The sequence below is a fragment of the Pecten maximus genome, chromosome 2, assembly GCF_902652985.1.
Source record: "Pecten maximus chromosome 2, xPecMax1.1, whole genome shotgun sequence".
NCBI classification, from domain to species: Eukaryota; Metazoa; Mollusca; class Bivalvia; order Pectinida; family Pectinidae; genus Pecten; species Pecten maximus.
In genome coordinates, this window is record NC_047016.1 from 23,870,585 (window position 1) to 23,889,882 (window position 19,298).

Sequence of the window (19,298 nt, forward strand, 5' to 3'; positions counted from 1 at the left end):
GCTGTATAGCAATTCCATTAATTGTTCCACTGTTTCATCTATTTGGATAACGCCGAAAAAAATATCGATTCAATTTTAAAAACAATGAATAAAAACACGTTAAAATGTAAATATATGGAATGAATCTTGCTTTTATCACTTGCTGATTTGTAAACTGCGATTTTAACAAATATTTTAACATGACGCACTAGCGTGTTATTTGAAATATCTGTAAAACGATGCAGTTTACACACCAGTATACGAAAAAACAAGAATAATTCCTTAATTCCCAGCGACATAACGAACGAACGTCGTAATTCATCTTGAAAACGAGAAGTTGCTAATATACCACATAAATAAGCCCGCGACAATAAGTAATGTCTAATTGCCGCGCTGTCTTTTCGTCAGCAATTATCATTGAATTGCCTTTCAATTATCATCTTTTTGTCCCGATAACTATCGTCTTTTTGATGCGACAGCGAGACAATTATCGTTATGTCACTCCGGATTGACCATAAGTAACGGATGCGAAAGACTAAGACGCTGAAAGTTATTACCTTGAGGTGTTGATGTGGTGGTAATGTTCATAGGGGAGCTTGTAGATGATGGCGGTGAACATATTACACCGGCATCTTCCCCATGACCACAGTTTTCTGTCCCCCATCCTGGGAAACTACAATCCATCAGTCTAGATTCGTCTCCAGAGCATGATACATCGTCCATCCATGTTGGTTCTGAACCAGCTCCGAATGACGCCTCTCGTGTAAATGTACCTCCGCTGTTAAATATTATAAACGAGAACTGCTCTGAATTTGACTAAGTTCCCAAATCTAAATGTTAAAAATTTGAAGAATGGATTAATATTAATTAAAAAAAACTTAGAATATCTATTCTGTCTTACATTAAAAATGGATTAGAGACCAGTAAAAAAAAACCCATTTGTCAATGTTTTAGCTAAATGTACATATGCCAATATGTCAATACCACATTTTAGTAAAACGCCATTTAGAGCTTGCCAACGTGATGTTCCATACTGCCTTAATTGATAGGGTTATATAGATTTATGAGGCAAACATTCACTGTGATCTAATTGGAATTTTTTCCAAAAGTGATTTACCATCTAACAATTTTATCTGTGTGTATGTCATAGAATTATGTTATTAACATGGGTGTATATACTTTGTAGTTTTTAACCGATGAACGAATTGAGTACAATTGTACTTAAACAAAGCTGCGACTAACAAAAATTGCCTGTTTCGCTCCAATCAAGATATGTATACATGTATATAATTTTATGTTATGTAACTGTCATTTACCATTCATACCTGTGGTTTCAAAATATATATAAACTATTAAATCACCTGTATCCAAGTTGTCTACATACGACTCTAGCATCGACATCTTCCCACAAGTCGTCACAAACCGTTCCCCAACGTCCGTCATGGTAGATTTCTATACGTCCCTCATACTGTGATTTTCCGTTTACTAGTCGTACTGATCCTGAAATTATTTGAATGAAAATAAATGGTACTGGATTGTATTATGTTGTTGATTTGTTGTTATGAAAATCATATGCTAAACCAATACATAGAGCATAGTGCAAGGTTTAGTCATACAGGATAGCATGTCCCTTGTATATCTCCCTATCTATTTACATTATAAGGGTGCGCTAAGATTTCTTTCGGCAATGCATTTAGCTCTTTTTATTTTCAAAATTGAAATTCAAAATTCTTAATTATGATGATTCTTTTAAGTCCTAAAAACAACAGGAAAAGGTAATGGCAAATATTTCATAAAAAAGAATAGAAAAGTATAAGGAAAAAGTGTCTTTACGCACAGCTAATATGTCTTGCTATTGGTAGCCTTATTTGGGCTTCTGTTTGAATAAAGATGCTTAATAATAAAACTTAATTGATTTTTCTGTAAGTAGATTGGTTTAATTTTTATTGCTTTTCCGATGTTTACACATAATTGATTGTGCATGTATATTCCATATCATGCAAAAATGTCGTCCAAAAGCTGTATTAATGTCTATAGAAAATGAATAATATCTACCTTAGTTACGAGTAATCATGTTTTTTTAACGTAGTGGGTACATTGACCAATTTATTCCTTCATATAATATGTGATCTAGTTAAAATAACCTTCAATATTTCATGATTTACAAACAATAGTTTTACACTGTATAATTGCCAGTTGTTCAAACTCATTAGGTTCTGTGTATTTCAGAGGTTTTAAGCCCTCATATCTAGTTCACTTTTGTTATATCTGTTGTTAAACGCCTGGTTATTTGTTTCGGTGACAGACTCACCAGTACACCGGAAGCACAAGTTAACAGACACCTGCGATTTTAGGCACATTATTACTAATCAAGAAGACCCTTTATTATCATGGTCATCCGGGCCAGAGTTGTCCTCCCCTCTGCCTCAATAGACACCATCTCGGAAGCTTAATCATAGGTTTGTGATCAGTCAAAACATAGTTAACATTCCTTTTAATAGATAATGAACTTAAAAAGTAACTTAAAACACAAAGTGCATATAGTTCAACATTACCCTGAGGCGTTGATGACGAGGTTGAGTACGGAGATGAGCTGGTGGATGGATATGTGGTGGTAGTCGGAGGCGAAGATGGTGGAAGACACCTTACACTTGCATCCTCTCCATGGCCACAGTTTTCGGTTTGCCATCCCGGAAAGCGACAAAACTGCAATTGTGATTCTGATCCAGTGCATTCAACATCATCCATCCATGTTGGCTCTGATCCAGCACCGAAATGTGCTCCTGGTAAAGCGGTACCTCCACTGTTCAAAAATTGTACAGTCATGTGAGCATTCGTGAAAATAAGCAATGTTTTATTGCTGTCTCAAGAAAATGCTGAAATAAGACTCTATTCAATTTTCTAGAAACTGCTTCCTGTACTATCAAGTCAGTACATTAAGAATGTATTCAATCTTCTAGGAAAAAACAATTGTAGTACATTTTATTATAGCATATGTATTGGAATAGCGAGGTGTTAAGTGCCAAAAAGGTTTTCCAGAACTTTTGACAGTTTTATCTCTGGTTTTTAACCCTTGACGTGAAAACATATATTGCTTGTTGACAAGAGAGTGAGAGAGTTGTAATATTGATGTAGCCATATTGCTGAGATGGTGAATGATGAGATGCCCCTCCATCAGAGCAGGCTCATTCTATATCATAGTTATCTTATTCATTGTTCGTAGACAAACGGGTATAATTACTTTCAAGCAAAGTACAAACATGGAAAATCAAATCCATGTACACGTAAATGTGTGGCACGTTGTGCAATTACCACGGACACGTTTTTTTTTATCATTTTATTTTATTTTTATGTCTGAGTGAAACTGTTCAAAACCAAAATCGAGTGTCGACCAGAATATTCATTAGAGGCAATAAGTAACTTACTTGTATCCAAGTTGGCTACATACGACTCTAGCATCGACATCTTCCCACAAGTCGTCACAAACCGTTCCCCAACGTCCGTCATGGTAGATTTCTATACGTCCCTCATACTGTGATTCTCCGTTTACTAGTCGTACTGATCCTGAAATTATTTGAATGAAAATAAATGGTACTGGATTTTTTTATGTTGTTGATTTGTTGTTAAGAAAATCATATGCTAAACCAATACATAGAGCATAGTGCAAGGTTTAGTCATACAGGATAGCATGTCCCTTGTATTATTTACATTATAAGGGTGCGCTAAGATTTCTTTCGGCAATGCATTTAGCTCTTTTTATTTTCAAAATTGAAATTCAAAATTCTTAATTATGATGATTCTTTTAAGTCCTAAAAACAACAGGAAAAGGTAATGGCAAATATTTCATAAAAACAATAGAAAAGTATAAGGAAAAGGTGTCTTTACGCACAGCTAATATGTCTTGCTATTGGTAGCCTTATTTGGGCTTCTGTTTGAATAAAGATGCTTAATAATAAAACTTAATTGATTTTTCTGTAAGTAGATTGGTTTAATTTTTATTGCTTTTCCGATGTTTACACATAATTGATTGTGCATGTATATTCCATATCATGCAAAAATGTCGTCCAAAAGCTGTATTAATGTCTATAGAAAATGAATAATATCTACCTTAGTTACGAGTAATCATGTTTTTTTAACGTAGTGGGTAAATTGACCAATTTATTCCTTCATATAATATGTGATCTAGTTAAAATATACTTCAATATTTCATGATTTACAAACAATAGTTTTACACTGTATAATTGCCAGTTGTTCAAACTCATTAGGTTCTGTGTATTTCAGAGGTTTTAAGCCCTCATATCTAGTTCACTTTTGTTATATCTGTTGTTAAACGCCTGGTTATTTGTTTCGGTGACAGACTCACCAGTACAAGGGAAGCACAAGTTAACAGACACCTGCGATTTTAGGCACATTATTACTAATCAAGAAGACCCTTTATTATCATGGTCATCCGGGCCAGAGTTGTCCTCCCCTCTGCCTCAATAGACACCATCTCGGAAGCTTAATCATAGGTTTGTGATCAGTCAAAACATAGTTAACATTCCTTTTAATAGATAATAAACTTAAAAAGTAACTTAAAACACAAAGTGCATATAGTTCAACATTACCCTGAGGCGTTGATGACGAGGTTGAGTACGGAGGTGAGCTGGTGGATGGATATGTGGTGGTAGTCGGAGGCGAAGATGGTGGAAGACACCTTACACTTGCATCCTCTCCATGGCCACAGTTTTCGGTTTGCCATCCCGGAAAGCGACAAAACTGCAATTGTGATTCTGATCCAGTGCATTCAACATCATCCATCCATGTTGGCTCTGATCCAGCACCGAAATGTGCTTCTCGTAAAGCGGTACCTCCACTGTTCAAAAATTGTACAGTCATGTGAGCATTCGTGAAAATAAGCAATGTTTTATTGCTGTCTCAAGAAAATGCTGAAATAAGACTCTATTCAATTTTCTAGAAACTGCTTCCTGTACTATCAAGTCAGTACATTAAGAATGTATTCAATCTTCTAGGAAAAAACAATTGTAGTACATTTTATTATAGCATATGTATTGGAATAGCGAGGTGTTAAGTGCCAAAAAGGTTTTCCAGAACTTTTGACAGTTTTATCTCTGGTTTTTAACCCTTGACGTGAAGACATATATTGCTTGTTGACAAGAGAGTGAGAGAGTTGTAATATTGATGTAGCCATATTGTTGAGATGGTGAATGATGAGATGCCCCTCCATCAGAGCAGGCTCATTCTATATCATAGTTATCTTATTCATTGTTCGTAGACAAACGGGTATAATTACTTTCAAGCAAAGTACAAACATGGAAAATCAAATCCATGTACACGTAAATGTGTGGCACGTTGTGCAATTACCACGGACACGTTTTTTTTTATCATTTTATTTTATTTTTATGTCTGAGTGAAACTGTTCAAAACCAAAATCGAGTGTCGACCAGAATATTCATTAGAGGCAATAAGTAACTTACTTGTATCCAAGTTGGCTACATACGACTCTAGCATCGACATCTTCCCACAAGTCGTCACAAACCGTTCCCCAACGTCCGTCATGGTAGATTTCTATACGTCCCTCATACTGTGATTCTCCGTTTACTAGTCGTACTGATCCTGAAATTATTTGAATGAAAATAAATGGTACTGGATTTTTTTATGTTGTTGATTTGTTGTTAAGAAAATCATATGCTAAACCAATACATAGAGCATAGTGCAAGGTTTAGTCATACAGGATAGCATGTCCCTTGTATTATTTACATTATAAGGGTGCGCTAAGATTTCTTTCGGCAATGCATTTAGCTCTTTTTATTTTCAAAATTGAAATTCAAAATTCTTAATTATGATGATTCTTTTAAGTCCTAAAAACAACAGGAAAAGGTAATGGCAAATATTTCATAAAAACAATAGAAAAGTATAAGGAAAAGGTGTCTTTACGCACAGCTAATATGTCTTGCTATTGGTAGCCTTATTTGGGCTTCTGTTTGAATAAAGATGCTTAATAATAAAACTTAATTGATTTTTCTGTAAGTAGATTGGTTTAATTTTTATTGCTTTTCCGATGTTTACACATAATTGATTGTGCATGTATATTCCATATCATGCAAAAATGTCGTCCAAAAGCTGTATTAATGTCTATAGAAAATGAATAATATCTACCTTAGTTACGAGTAATCATGTTTTTTTAACGTAGTGGGTAAATTGACCAATTTATTCCTTCATATAATATGTGATCTAGTTAAAATATACTTCAATATTTCATGATTTACAAACAATAGTTTTACACTGTATAATTGCCAGTTGTTCAAACTCATTAGGTTCTGTGTATTTCAGAGGTTTTAAGCCCTCATATCTAGTTCACTTTTGTTATATCTGTTGTTAAACGCCTGGTTATTTGTTTCGGTGACAGACTCACCAGTACAAGGGAAGCACAAGTTAACAGACACCTGCGATTTTAGGCACATTATTACTAATCAAGAAGACCCTTTATTATCATGGTCATCCGGGCCAGAGTTGTCCTCCCCTCTGCCTCAATAGACACCATCTCGGAAGCTTAACCATAGGTTTGTGATCAGTCAAAACATAGTTAACATTCCTTTTAATAGATAATGAACTTAAAAAGTAACTTAAAACACAAAGTGCATATAGTTCAACATTACCCTGAGGCGTTGATGACGAGGTTGAGTACGGAGATGAGCTGGTGGATGGATATGTGGTGGTAGTCGGAGGCGAAGATGGTGGAAGACACCTTACACTTGCATCCTCTCCATGGCCACAGTTTTCGGTTTGCCATCCCGGAAAGCGACAAAACTGCAATTGTGATTCTGATCCAGTGCATTCAACATCATCCATCCATGTTGGCTCTGATCCAGCACCGAAATGTGCTCCTGGTAAAGCGGTACCTCCACTGTTCAAAAATTGTACAGTCATGTGAGCATTCGTGAAAATAAGCAATGTTTTATTGCTGTCTCAAGAAAATGCTGAAATAAGACTCTATTCAATTTTCTAGAAACTGCTTCCTGTACTATCAAGTCAGTACATTAAGAATGTATTCAATCTTCTAGGAAAAAACAATTGTAGTACATTTTATTATAGCATATGTATTGGAATAGCGAGGTGTTAAGTGCCAAAAAGGTTTTCCAGAACTTTTGACAGTTTTATCTCTGGTTTTTAACCCTTGACGTGAAAACATATATTGCTTGTTGACAAGAGAGTGAGAGAGTTGTAATATTGATGTAGCCATATTGCTGAGATGGTGAATGATGAGATGCCCCTCCATCAGAGCAGGCTCATTCTATATCATAGTTATCTTATTCATTGTTCGTAGACAAACGGGTATAATTACTTTCAAGCAAAGTACAAACATGGAAAATCAAATCCATGTACACGTAAATGTGTGGCACGTTGTGCAATTACCACGGACACGTTTTTTTTTATCATTTTATTTTATTTTTATGTCTGAGTGAAACTGTTCAAAACCAAAATCGAGTGTCGACCAGAATATTCATTAGAGGCAATAAATAACTTACTTGTATCCAAGTTGGCTACATACGACTCTAGCATCGACGTCTTCCCACAAGTCGTCACAAACCGTTCCCCAACGTCCGTCATGGTAGATTTCTATACGTCCCTCATACTGTGATTCTCCGTTTACTAGTCGTACTGATCCTGAAATTATTTGAATGAAAATAAATGGTACTGGATTTTATTATGTTGTTGATTTGTTGTTAAGAAAATCATATGCTAAACCAATACATAGAGCATAGTGCAAGGTTTAGTCATACAGGATAGCATGTCCCTTGTATTATTTACATTATAAGGGTGCGCTAAGATTTCTTTCGGCAATGCATTTAGCTCTTTTTATTTTCAAAATTGAAATTCAAAATTCTTAATTATGATGATTCTTTTAAGTCCTAAAAACAACAGGAAAAGGTAATGGCAAATATTTCATAAAAAAGAATAGAAAAGTATAAGGAAAAAGTGTCTTTACGCACAGCTAATATGTCTTGCTATTGGTAGCCTTATTTGGGCTTCTGTTTGAATAAAGATGCTTAATAATAAAACTTAATTGATTTTTCTGTTAGTAGATTGGTTTAATTTTTATTGCTTTTCCGATGTTTACACATAATTGATTGTGCATGTATATTCCATATCATGCAAAAATGTCGTCCAAAAGCTGTATTAATGTCTATAGAAAATGAATAATATCTACCTTAGTTACGAGTAATCATGTTTTTTTAACGTAGTGGGTAAATTGACCAATTTATTCCTTCATATAATATGTGATCTAGTTAAAATATACTTCAATATTTCATGATTTACAAACAATAGTTTTACACTGTATAATTGCCAGTTGTTCAAACTCATTAGGTTCTGTGTATTTCAGAGGTTTTAAGCCCTCATATCTAGTTCACTTTTGTTATATCTGTTGTTAAACGCCTGGTTATTTGTTTCGGTGACAGACTCACCAGTACAAGGGAAGCACAAGTTAACAGACACCTGCGATTTTAGGCACATTATTACTAATCAAGAAGACCCTTTATTATCATGGTCATCCGGGCCAGAGTTGTCCTCCCCTCTGCCTCAATAGACACCATCTCGGAAGCTTAACCATAGGTTTGTGATCAGTCAAAACATAGTTAACATTCCTTTTAATAGATAATGAACTTAAAAAGTAACTTAAAACACAAAGTGCATATAGTTCAACATTACCCTGAGGCGTTGATGACGAGGTTGAGTACGGAGATGAGCTGGTGGATGGATATGTGGTGGTAGTCGGAGGCGAAGATGGTGGAAGACACCTTACACTTGCATCCTCTCCATGGCCACAGTTTTCGGTTTGCCATCCCGGAAAGCGACAAAACTGCAATTGTGATTCTGATCCAGTGCATTCAACATCATCCATCCATGTTGGCTCTGATCCAGCACCGAAATGTGCTCCTGGTAAAGCGGTACCTCCACTGTTCAAAAATTGTACAGTCATGTGAGCATTCGTGAAAATAAGCAATGTTTTATTGCTGTCTCAAGAAAATGCTGAAATAAGACTCTATTCAATTTTCTAGAAACTGCTTCCTGTACTATCAAGTCAGTACATTAAGAATGTATTCAATCTTCTAGGAAAAAACAATTGTAGTACATTTTATTATAGCATATGTATTGGAATAACGAGGTGTTAAGTGCCAAAAAGGTTTTCCAGAACTTTTGACAGTTTTATCTCTGGTTTTTAACCCTTGACGTGAAAACATATATTGCTTGTTGACAAGAGAGTGAGAGAGTTGTAATATTGATGTAGCCATATTGCTGAGATGGTGAATGATGAGATGCCCCTCCATCAGAGCAGGCTCATTCTATATCATAGTTATCTTATTCATTGTTCGTAGACAAACGGGTATAATTACTTTCAAGCAAAGTACAAACATGGAAAATCAAATCCATGTACACGTAAATGTGTGGCACGTTGTGCAATTACCACGGACACGTTTTTTTTTATCATTTTATTTTATTTTTATGTCTGAGTGAAACTGTTCAAAACCAAAATCGAGTGTCGACCAGAATATTCATTAGAGGCAATAAGTAACTTACTTGTACCCAAGTTGGCTACATACGACTCTAGCATCGACATCTTCCCACAAGTCGTCACAAACCGTTCCCCAACGTCCGTCATGGTAGATTTCTATACGTCCCTCATACTGTGATTCTCCGTTTACTAGTCGTACTGATCCTGAAATTATTTGAATGAAAATAAATGGTACTGGATTTTTTTATGTTGTTGATTTGTTGTTAAGAAAATCATATGCTAAACCAATACATAGAGCATAGTGCAAGGTTTAGTCATACAGGATAGCATGTCCCTTGTATTATTTACATTATAAGGGTGCGCTAAGATTTCTTTCGGCAATGCATTTAGCTCTTTTTATTTTCAAAATTGAAATTCAAAATTCTTAATTATGATGATTCTTTTAAGTCCTAAAAACAACAGGAAAAGGTAATGGCAAATATTTCATAAAAACAATAGAAAAGTATAAGGAAAAAGTGTCTTTACGCACAGCTAATATGTCTTGCTATTGGTAGCCTTATTTGGGCTTCTGTTTGAATAAAGATGCTTAATAATAAAACTTAATTGATTTTTCTGTAAGTAGATTGGTTTAATTTTTATTGCTTTTCCGATGTTTACACATAATTGATTGTGCATGTATATTCCATATCATGCAAAAATGTCGTCCAAAAGCTGTATTAATGTCTATAGAAAATGAATAATATCTACCTTAGTTACGAGTAATCATGTTTTTTTAACGTAGTGGGTAAATTGACCAATTTATTCCTTCATATAATATGTGATCTAGTTAAAATATACTTCAATATTTCATGATTTACAAACAATAGTTTTACACTGTATAATTGCCAGTTGTTCAAACTCATTAGGTTCTGTGTATTTCAGAGGTTTTAAGCCCTCATATCTAGTTCACTTTTGTTATATCTGTTGTTAAACGCCTGGTTATTTGTTTCGGTGACAGACTCACCAGTACAAGGGAAGCACAAGTTAACAGACACCTGCGATTTTAGGCACATTATTACTAATCAAGAAGACCCTTTATTATCATGGTCATCCGGGCCAGAGTTGTCCTCCCCTCTGCCTCAATAGACACCATCTCGGAAGCTTAACCATAGGTTTGTGATCAGTCAAAACATAGTTAACATTCCTTTTAATAGATAATGAACTTAAAAGGTAACTTAAAACACAAAGTGCATATAGTTCAACATTACCCTGAGGCGTTGATGACGAGGTTGAGTACGGAGATGAGCTGGTGGATGGATATGTGGTGGTAGTCGGAGGCGAAGATGGTGGAAGACACCTTACACTTGCATCCTCTCCATGGCCACAGTTTTCGGTTTGCCATCCCGGAAAGCGACAAAACTGCAATTGTGATTCTGATCCAGTGCATTCAACATCATCCATCCATGTTGGCTCTGATCCAGCACCGAAATGTGCTCCTGGTAAAGCGGTACCTCCACTGTTCAAAAATTGTACAGTCATGTGAGCATTCGTGAAAATAAGCAATGTTTTATTGCTGTCTCAAGAAAATGCTGAAATAAGACTCTATTCAATTTTCTAGAAACTGCTTCCTGTACTATCAAGTCAGTACATTAAGAATGTATTCAATCTTCTAGGAAAAAACAATTGTAGTACATTTTATTATAGCATATGTATTGGAATAGCGAGGTGTTAAGTGCCAAAAAGGTTTTCCAGAACTTTTGACAGTTTTATCTCTGGTTTTTAACCCTTGACGTGAAAACATATATTGCTTGTTGACAAGAGAGTGAGAGAGTTGTAATATTGATGTAGCCATATTGCTGAGATGGTGAATGATGAGATGCCCCTCCATCAGAGCAGGCTCATTCTATATCATAGTTATCTTATTCATTGTTCGTAGACAAACGGGTATAATTACTTTCAAGCAAAGTACAAACATGGAAAATCAAATCCATGTACACGTAAATGTGTGGCACGTTGTGCAATTACCACGGACACGTTTTTTTTTATCATTTTATTTTATTTTTATGTCTGAGTGAAACTGTTCAAAACCAAAATCGAGTGTCGACCAGAATATTCATTAGAGGCAATAAGTAACTTACTTGTATCCAAGTTGGCTACATACGACTCTAGCATCGACGTCTTCCCACAAGTCGTCACAAACCGTTCCCCAACGTCCGTCATGGTAGATTTCTATACGTCCCTCATACTGTGATTCTCCGTTTACTAGTCGTACTGATCCTGAAATTATTTGAATGAAAATAAATGGTACTGGATTTTATTATGTTGTTGATTTGTTGTTAAGAAAATCATATGCTAAACCAATACATAGAGCATAGTGCAAGGTTTAGTCATACAGGATAGCATGTCCCTTGTATTATTTACATTATAAGGGTGCGCTAAGATTTCTTTCGGCAATGCATTTAGCTCTTTTTATTTTCAAAATTGAAATTCAAAATTCTTAATTATGATGATTCTTTTAAGTCCTAAAAACAACAGGAAAAGGTAATGGCAAATATTTCATAAAAACAATAGAAAAGTATAAGGAAAAAGTGTCTTTACGCACAGCTAATATGTCTTACTATTGGTAGCCTTATTTGGGCTTTTGTTTGGATAAAGATGCTTAATAATAAAACTTAATTGATTTTTCTGTAAGTAGATTGGTTTAATTTTTATTGCCTTTTCCGATGTTTACACATAATTGATTGTGCATGTATATTCCATATCATGCAAAAATGTCTTCCAAAAACTGTATTTAAGTCTATAGAAAATGAATAATATCTACCTTAGTTACGAGTAATCATTTTTTTTAACGTAGTGGGTACATTGACCAATTTAGTCCTTCATATAATATGTGATCTAGTTAAAATATACTTCAATATTTCAAGATTTACAAACAATAGTTTTACACTGTATAATTGTCAGTTCAAACTCATTAGGTTCTGTGTATTTCAGAGGTTTTAAGCCCTCATATCTAGTTCACTTTTGTTATATCTGTTGTTATACGCCTGGTTATTTGTTTCGGTGACAGCCTCACCAGTACACCGGAAGCACAAGTTAACAGACACCTGCGATTTTAGGCACATTATTACTAATCAAGAAGACCCTTTATTATCATGGTCATCCGGGCCAGAGTTGTCCTCCCCTCTGCCTCAATAGACACCATCTCGGAAGCTTAATCATAGGTTTGTGATCAGTCAAAACATAGTTAACATTCCTTGTAATAGATAATGAACCAAGTGGGGATCCAGTTGTTGATTAATATAATCAAAATGGGTCCGTTTCCTGAAAAGGGATATATCAACTCCCTTTTGTAAGAAAATAGTGCCGACCAGCCAAGGTATATACAAGATTATATTGATTTCTTTCCTGGTAAATTAGAATTATTCTGAGGAAAATGTGAGAAGTATTATAAAGTATTTTGTATCTATCACAATAGTTACCAATATTGTATCAGAACTCAAGTTATCTTGTTTTCGATTTTTACCGTGGAACATGTGGTGTGGTTTTCTTTAATGGACAGAGATTTGGATATATCGACATGGTGAAAACGTGAAAATGAATATCGTAAGTGGAAAGGTTTCATAAATACATTTCAAAGTTTTAAAACACAAAAATTATAAAGAAAAACGGTTATATCCTACCAAAGATTTGGCCTACAAAGCTAATGACTCACCGAGGTTATCGCCTAGCAACGGAACTAGAAACTGTTCAGTAGAAGCAGATGGACATTCATCACTTTGATTCAGGTAGGAAGACAATAAAGACACTCGACTCTGAAAAAACACGGTTCTTAGCGCATATTGATATGGGATATTTGTATATTTGTATCTACCAGAGGGTATTGGTGATTACCTTCAACAAGACCAGTAGTACTTGTTGGAGCGAACGTTGTAACGGGTGGGGCAGTGACTTCCTGTGTAGTCCCCCCTTTTGGTATACATGTAACTCCTACATCTTCCTTATGACCACAATCCTCATTTTGCCATCCTGCAAACAAACAGTCAGCCAATCTTCCTTCGTTCCCTTCGCAGTTGACACTATCCATCCATGTTGGTTCGCTGCCGCCACCGTAGAATGATTCAGGAGCAAACCTTACCGCTCTGAAAAAAAAAACATAAACAGACAAAACCATGAATCCTCAAAACATGTCAAAAAAGCCATTTCGGAAGTGGCAGATATCAGGTGGGATAATTATTTGATTTGAGGGATGACGCATCTTGTAACATCTAAAATTAAGCATTTTGAAAATTTATCGTAGAAGATAACTTGCGATGTATTGTCAGATGTCAGGCTATTTTAACAGGCACTAAACCTAGAATTGGACAACTATAAGCTAGTCGGACCTCTAGTCTAGATTTGGGAAATGCATACTGACAAAATGAACCGAATGTGTTGGAATCCAGACAGCAAATTAATATGAATAAAGACTGGTTAATTCAATAAATATTGTAAATTTTAGAAAAGTTTGAATTTTAACCCAATCGTATTACCAATTACACTAGAGGCCGGTATCTTTATCTACAATATAAATTACTTAAAATATCTGGTTAAATGAAAATCTGGACACGAAAAGATCATATGTTCACTTGCCAGGGCCTGTGAATGAGCGATTTAAGATATCATTTATTGATAAATTTGAAAAACCATGCATCAAAAATTGACCTATTTGTTAATCAAATATGTAACTGCCCTGCAGGTAGGGCGTAACTTGTAAATTGTACTTGTTGCCCCCATTGCATGATCGTAACATGCGACTTAACTTCTTCCTAATATCTTCCTTGACAATGCCTCATTTTTGGCCCTAAGTTGAGCGTTCGCCCTTGTGAGGAAGGTTTGGGTACTGTCCCCTAGCATAGACACCAGTCTTCAAAAATGGTCGCTTAGCGCTCAGCATATTAGGAGTGGGACGACTGGTTCGCCCGTAGTCAGTATAATGTGACCGGTTGGGATGTCCTGCTGGTTGTTTTTGGCAGTATTCTTCCGTGAGGTAGCACCATAAATCGGCAAATGTTCCCCGGACAACCACAAGGGGACTAAACACGAACATACCGCAGCCTCCCAAAACACATATTCGCACTCACCACACGCATGCATGCCGCACGCACGGGAGGTCGTCCTTGAATGATGTTAAAGGACATTAATTAATTAAAACCAAACCAAATATATAAAATGACACCAGTAAATATGTTATTGACACCAATAAAAAAAACATATCAGGATACTAAAAATGACGGTTTATAAGTTACATACAAACTATGATGGAGTTAATGCGTTTGTATGGCCCTCATGTCTAAGTCGTAAATTGAGCTCATACAAGTGCATATATTTGCTATTACTTACTCGTATCCTAGCTGTCTGCACACAACTTGAGTATTGATCATGTCCCAGTCATCATCACAGACTGTTCCCCACTGACCAGCGTGGTATATCTCCACTCGTCCTTCCATCACAGATGGACCATCAACTAGGCGTACATCTCCTTCTGTTAAAAATATAAATGGTAACCCGCTAACTTAATTAATGTAGACATGTAACAGGCATAAGCATATTGCACGGTTTCTTTTCTTTCTGTTTTATCTCTCTCTAAATATTTTTGTTCTCTCAGAGATTTAAGTTTTTCAGCATTTTAGATGAATCGCCTTCAATATAGGCAAGTTCCCTCGGTTTTCTCTCCATTTAGTCAAATGTGTCAGTGTTTAAACAGAAAAGGGGATAACGGATGTGGTATTGAATGTTACTGTGTTTTCAATGTAGACCAGATCAAATCTGTATAAAAAATCATTTAAGAATAAAACTAACATTCTTTCTTACGCATTATTCTATAATAGATCTGTGAAAGGATGGGCAAATACTTATTTCCGTTAAAACGATTTTATTACTTTTCAATGTTAATATTGAAAATAAGACGAATATGTCCAAAACCTGTTTTCCATTTCCACAAGCGTTTTATCCAACATTTGTTCTAAGCAATTTAGTGTCTCCTATAAATTCAGACATCGATTTCATTAATTGCGTTACATGTTATAATAATTTTGTGTTTCTGTAGAGGAATATTTTCCATATGTATATTTTCCAGATAAGTAATTTTGGTATGATGAACGAATTTACCACTAACATTCTGTCCATCATTCTTGACTATCTTGTTTTGCAACTGTATAACATTTAATCTATTTTCCTTGTTTGATTGTACATGTTTTTATTCTGAGAATGGTTAGTTGGACTATTTTTTTTCTTTTGTTTGGCCCTTAAATTATAATTTGTTACAGTCTTCTGCTAGTTGCATTTGAATGTTTCCGAATTTCAAAAACAAAGCCTTGTCGCCTGATAATTGTGTTATCTTAATAAGTCTTCTTTTGGCATTGAACATAGAAATAATTGTCGAGACCTTATTTCATCGCTAACACACATTTACCAAAACTAACTTACAAAAATCTAACAAAAAGCTGGAAATCCGTGCCTCGTTCCCGTCGAGAGTACATAATCCCCTTTTAACCAATGTTGTTGTTTTTAGATAATCCTCTAATATATTTTATATAGTGTTTTAACCCAGTGAATGAATGACCCATTCCCTCCCCACATATCTGAAGAAGAGAATCGTTAAAATGTCAGCCAATATGACATTTTGACTCGCCCAAAAGACCTTGGGATGGGTCCGAGTCAATATCCATATTCTCAAAAAGCATCTTGTCCTGATGAGTTTGAATACTTTACAACTTAATATATCAAAAAATACAGAAAAATGCACCCAATATAAACAACTAAAGCCCTTCCCATTTCTGAAGAGTAAATGATTTTGAACTATCTGGGACTGAAGTAGATTTGTGTTAAAATTACAGACAACTTGACCCTTCTTGCCCGCTCTTAACTCGTGTAATTGGTACTGGTCATTTATCTTTAGCTGCACGAATAATGGCCAGCGTCTGTACATCTCGGCTCTAAGAACAAATTAATGCTTAGCAATTTCAAAAAAAAAAAAAAGATAACCTTGTGCTGATGTATCCGTGGTTGGAGACTGAGTCGTGGTAGTAGGCTTAGTAGGCGGAGGCGAAGTCAAGACTGGTGGATCACATATTACACCAGCATCCTCGCTATGACCACAGTTTTCTGATCCCCATCCTCGAAAGTCGCATTCGGCTAATCTACTTTCGTCACCATCACATGCCACATCGTCCATCCAGGTTGGCTCTGATCCAGCACCGAATTGTGCTTCTCTTGTGTAAGTGCCTCCACTGTTTTTCAAATGAACAGATATGTTTCAACTCTTTTAATCAATATCAATGCCAATGTTCACTTTATTAATTGTCAAAACACGACTACATAACGCAATTTTATAACCGACACATGTGTTGTATAAATCATGTACAGACCATCGCGATGTAGAATTGCTTTCCTTATAATTATTTAATATTCTTTTATTTTTTTAATTCAATTCACCGAACATACGGCAAAAGTTTAAAAAAAAAAAAGCAAAAAAAAAAAGCAGAACTTGCAGTTTTGTTGACAACTTAAAAAACAAAAAATGAGCCCTAAGATTGTCGAAGACGCCGTACATGTTATATTGAAAATTGGATTTTACGTAACACCAACCTTTATATAGTGGAATAAACAACGTTACTTACCGATAACCGAGCTGTCGACAGACAACTCTGGCATCTGTGTTGTCCCAAGAGTCGTCACATACTGTTCCCCAGCGTCCGCTATGGTAGATTTCTATACGGCCCTCATACTGTGTCCCACCATTAACGAGTCTTATAGATCCTTAAATGGTTGGTTTAAACCAATGGTCGATAGTCGAATTAGATTAAAAATAATTAAATCAGAAATATTATGCACATATGCATGGTTAACTGAAAATATACATACCAGTGTAATCTTCTTCATTTGTATGCTTTGAATTATTGTGTTACAACCTACCCGTGCAGGTTTGAGAAAGACACAATTAATGAAATGGTACAAAAGTCGGGGTTTCAAACAATGTTACTTTCTGAAATGGATCTTTTAAGACCACTCAATACATTGTAGATTGTCACAAAGCTGATGAAAATATCATTCATTTTAAAAAAAATAAGAAAGTGTGAACAATAACCTAAATACTATAATACGTAAACAAGTTAATACCACCGATAATTTTTAAAGCATTTTGTGAAAAAAGCGCCATTTTTTTGCGAACAAATGACATTTTTTGAATGCCTTCCATATTCAGTCCATCAAAAATGATTTAGCGTACGAAGAGCGGTGTTATTTAGCCTAATCCTGCTAAAAGACCAGAACTTAATCATTTGTACAAAGCGTATAGATTTGGTTTTGATGTATGTTCCTAATATGAAACACCCCGTAGGACACAGATGTAGTGCCGACATGTGCAGGCCACATCATTAGATGACCATCGCTGTTAACTACAATTAGGACGTTAACAACGATATATTACATGACAGATAGTGACTTTAAAAACCTTGCAACAATAAACCCCATATACCCAAATCTCATTGTTCTTTTGACATACAAACATTTTCTTGAAGTAAATAGTTTCTATGTCCATGATTAAAAATATCATATTAAAGCACTTCCTTCCTATTCATTAAATCGCATCTGACGGAGTTTTTCAACACCTAATACAGTACTGATCTCACAATGAGCGATAGGTGAATAGGTGCGGGTTGTAAAGTTGTCATAATGAAAGACATTAAAACCCAGAAGTCTGATAAAAATATAAGACTTCCCCAGCACAATTGGATGCTCGGTATTTTAAAAGCAGATGGCAACAACTATACTGATGATCATGAGATTGACGTGCGTGCAAAATTTTCGAGAATTTTCTGAAACGAAAGCCGCAACCTGAAGATCAAAACGTTGGGGTTGTTTATGATACGTGAGGAAAAATCCCATATTATCCAAAGAAGATCTTTGTTATGAACAGTGTTCCTACGCCAAATGCACATCAGGTTTCAATCACAACTCAACCATTTTGTGTCAATGGTCCTCGATTATTTGTACAAATCATCTCCTAGGGGAAGTTCTTAACCCTACATTGAGGGATTTTGACTTCTCGGCTACTTTCCAGATCATTCTTTTAAATTGTCTCTCCTCTATTGACAATTTACACTCCAAAACATGGATGCACTGCTGTTGTTCTTAGCAATATTGAAGACGGATATAACATGAAAACATAGTTCAATTATAATTGTTTTACCATGTCAGTTTACAGTATAACGAAAACATTTCATTCCGTAGAAAAAACACCATACATAACTATTGTTCCATTATTCCTTGGACGTGAACATCTTACGAGAGAACAATTCTGGAGCAAAAACAATTTTGGAGCATGGGGAACACAGTGTTTTCCGATGCATTTTTTTTTCTTTCTTTCTTCCTTTTTTTTTTTTTTTTTTTGGAAACGGGCGACTGTCATACTTGACGGTAATAATAATTACATATCTTAATTCCTGAGTTCTGATAACAAGCTCCAAAGAATCTGCTACTATGGTCAGAAAAGGTGGAACTATTAAGTGGATAAACCAAGTCCAACATAATGGAAACATTCTGGAAAACTTAAGACCATTTCCTGTCAGTACGATGATGCAAAGATTACAAAAGCCACCATAGATTGTCTTTCACGGCTGGAGAAAGATGACAATGTGGTTGTTGATAGATGGATTAAGGATATTTTGCCAGAATTTGAATCAACTGGATTGACAACAAAGCTGCTGTTTTTTTTTCTAATACCTAGCCAGACTAAATATAAAGACCTACAAGTTAACCTCGATAGACTCATAACTAAACCAAA

At 35.4% G+C, this 19,298-nt stretch overlaps 1 protein-coding gene across 1 annotated transcript in view; it reads right to left on the bottom strand.

The window, feature by feature from the left end:
* Nucleotides 1–19,298, bottom strand: part of LOC117342184 — a 138,047-nt gene that overhangs the window by 28,476 nt on the left and 90,273 nt on the right. The window contains 16 exon segments of the mRNA XM_033904224.1: nt 537–757; nt 1,341–1,479; nt 2,535–2,782; nt 3,405–3,543; nt 4,587–4,834; nt 5,457–5,595; nt 6,639–6,886; nt 7,509–7,647; nt 8,692–8,939; nt 9,562–9,700; nt 10,744–10,991; nt 11,614–11,752; nt 13,367–13,614; nt 14,855–14,996; nt 16,499–16,743; nt 17,134–17,272. Coding sequence (XP_033760115.1) covers nt 537–757; nt 1,341–1,479; nt 2,535–2,782; nt 3,405–3,543; nt 4,587–4,834; nt 5,457–5,595; nt 6,639–6,886; nt 7,509–7,647; nt 8,692–8,939; nt 9,562–9,700; nt 10,744–10,991; nt 11,614–11,752; nt 13,367–13,614; nt 14,855–14,996; nt 16,499–16,743; nt 17,134–17,272 — 3,069 coding nt within the window.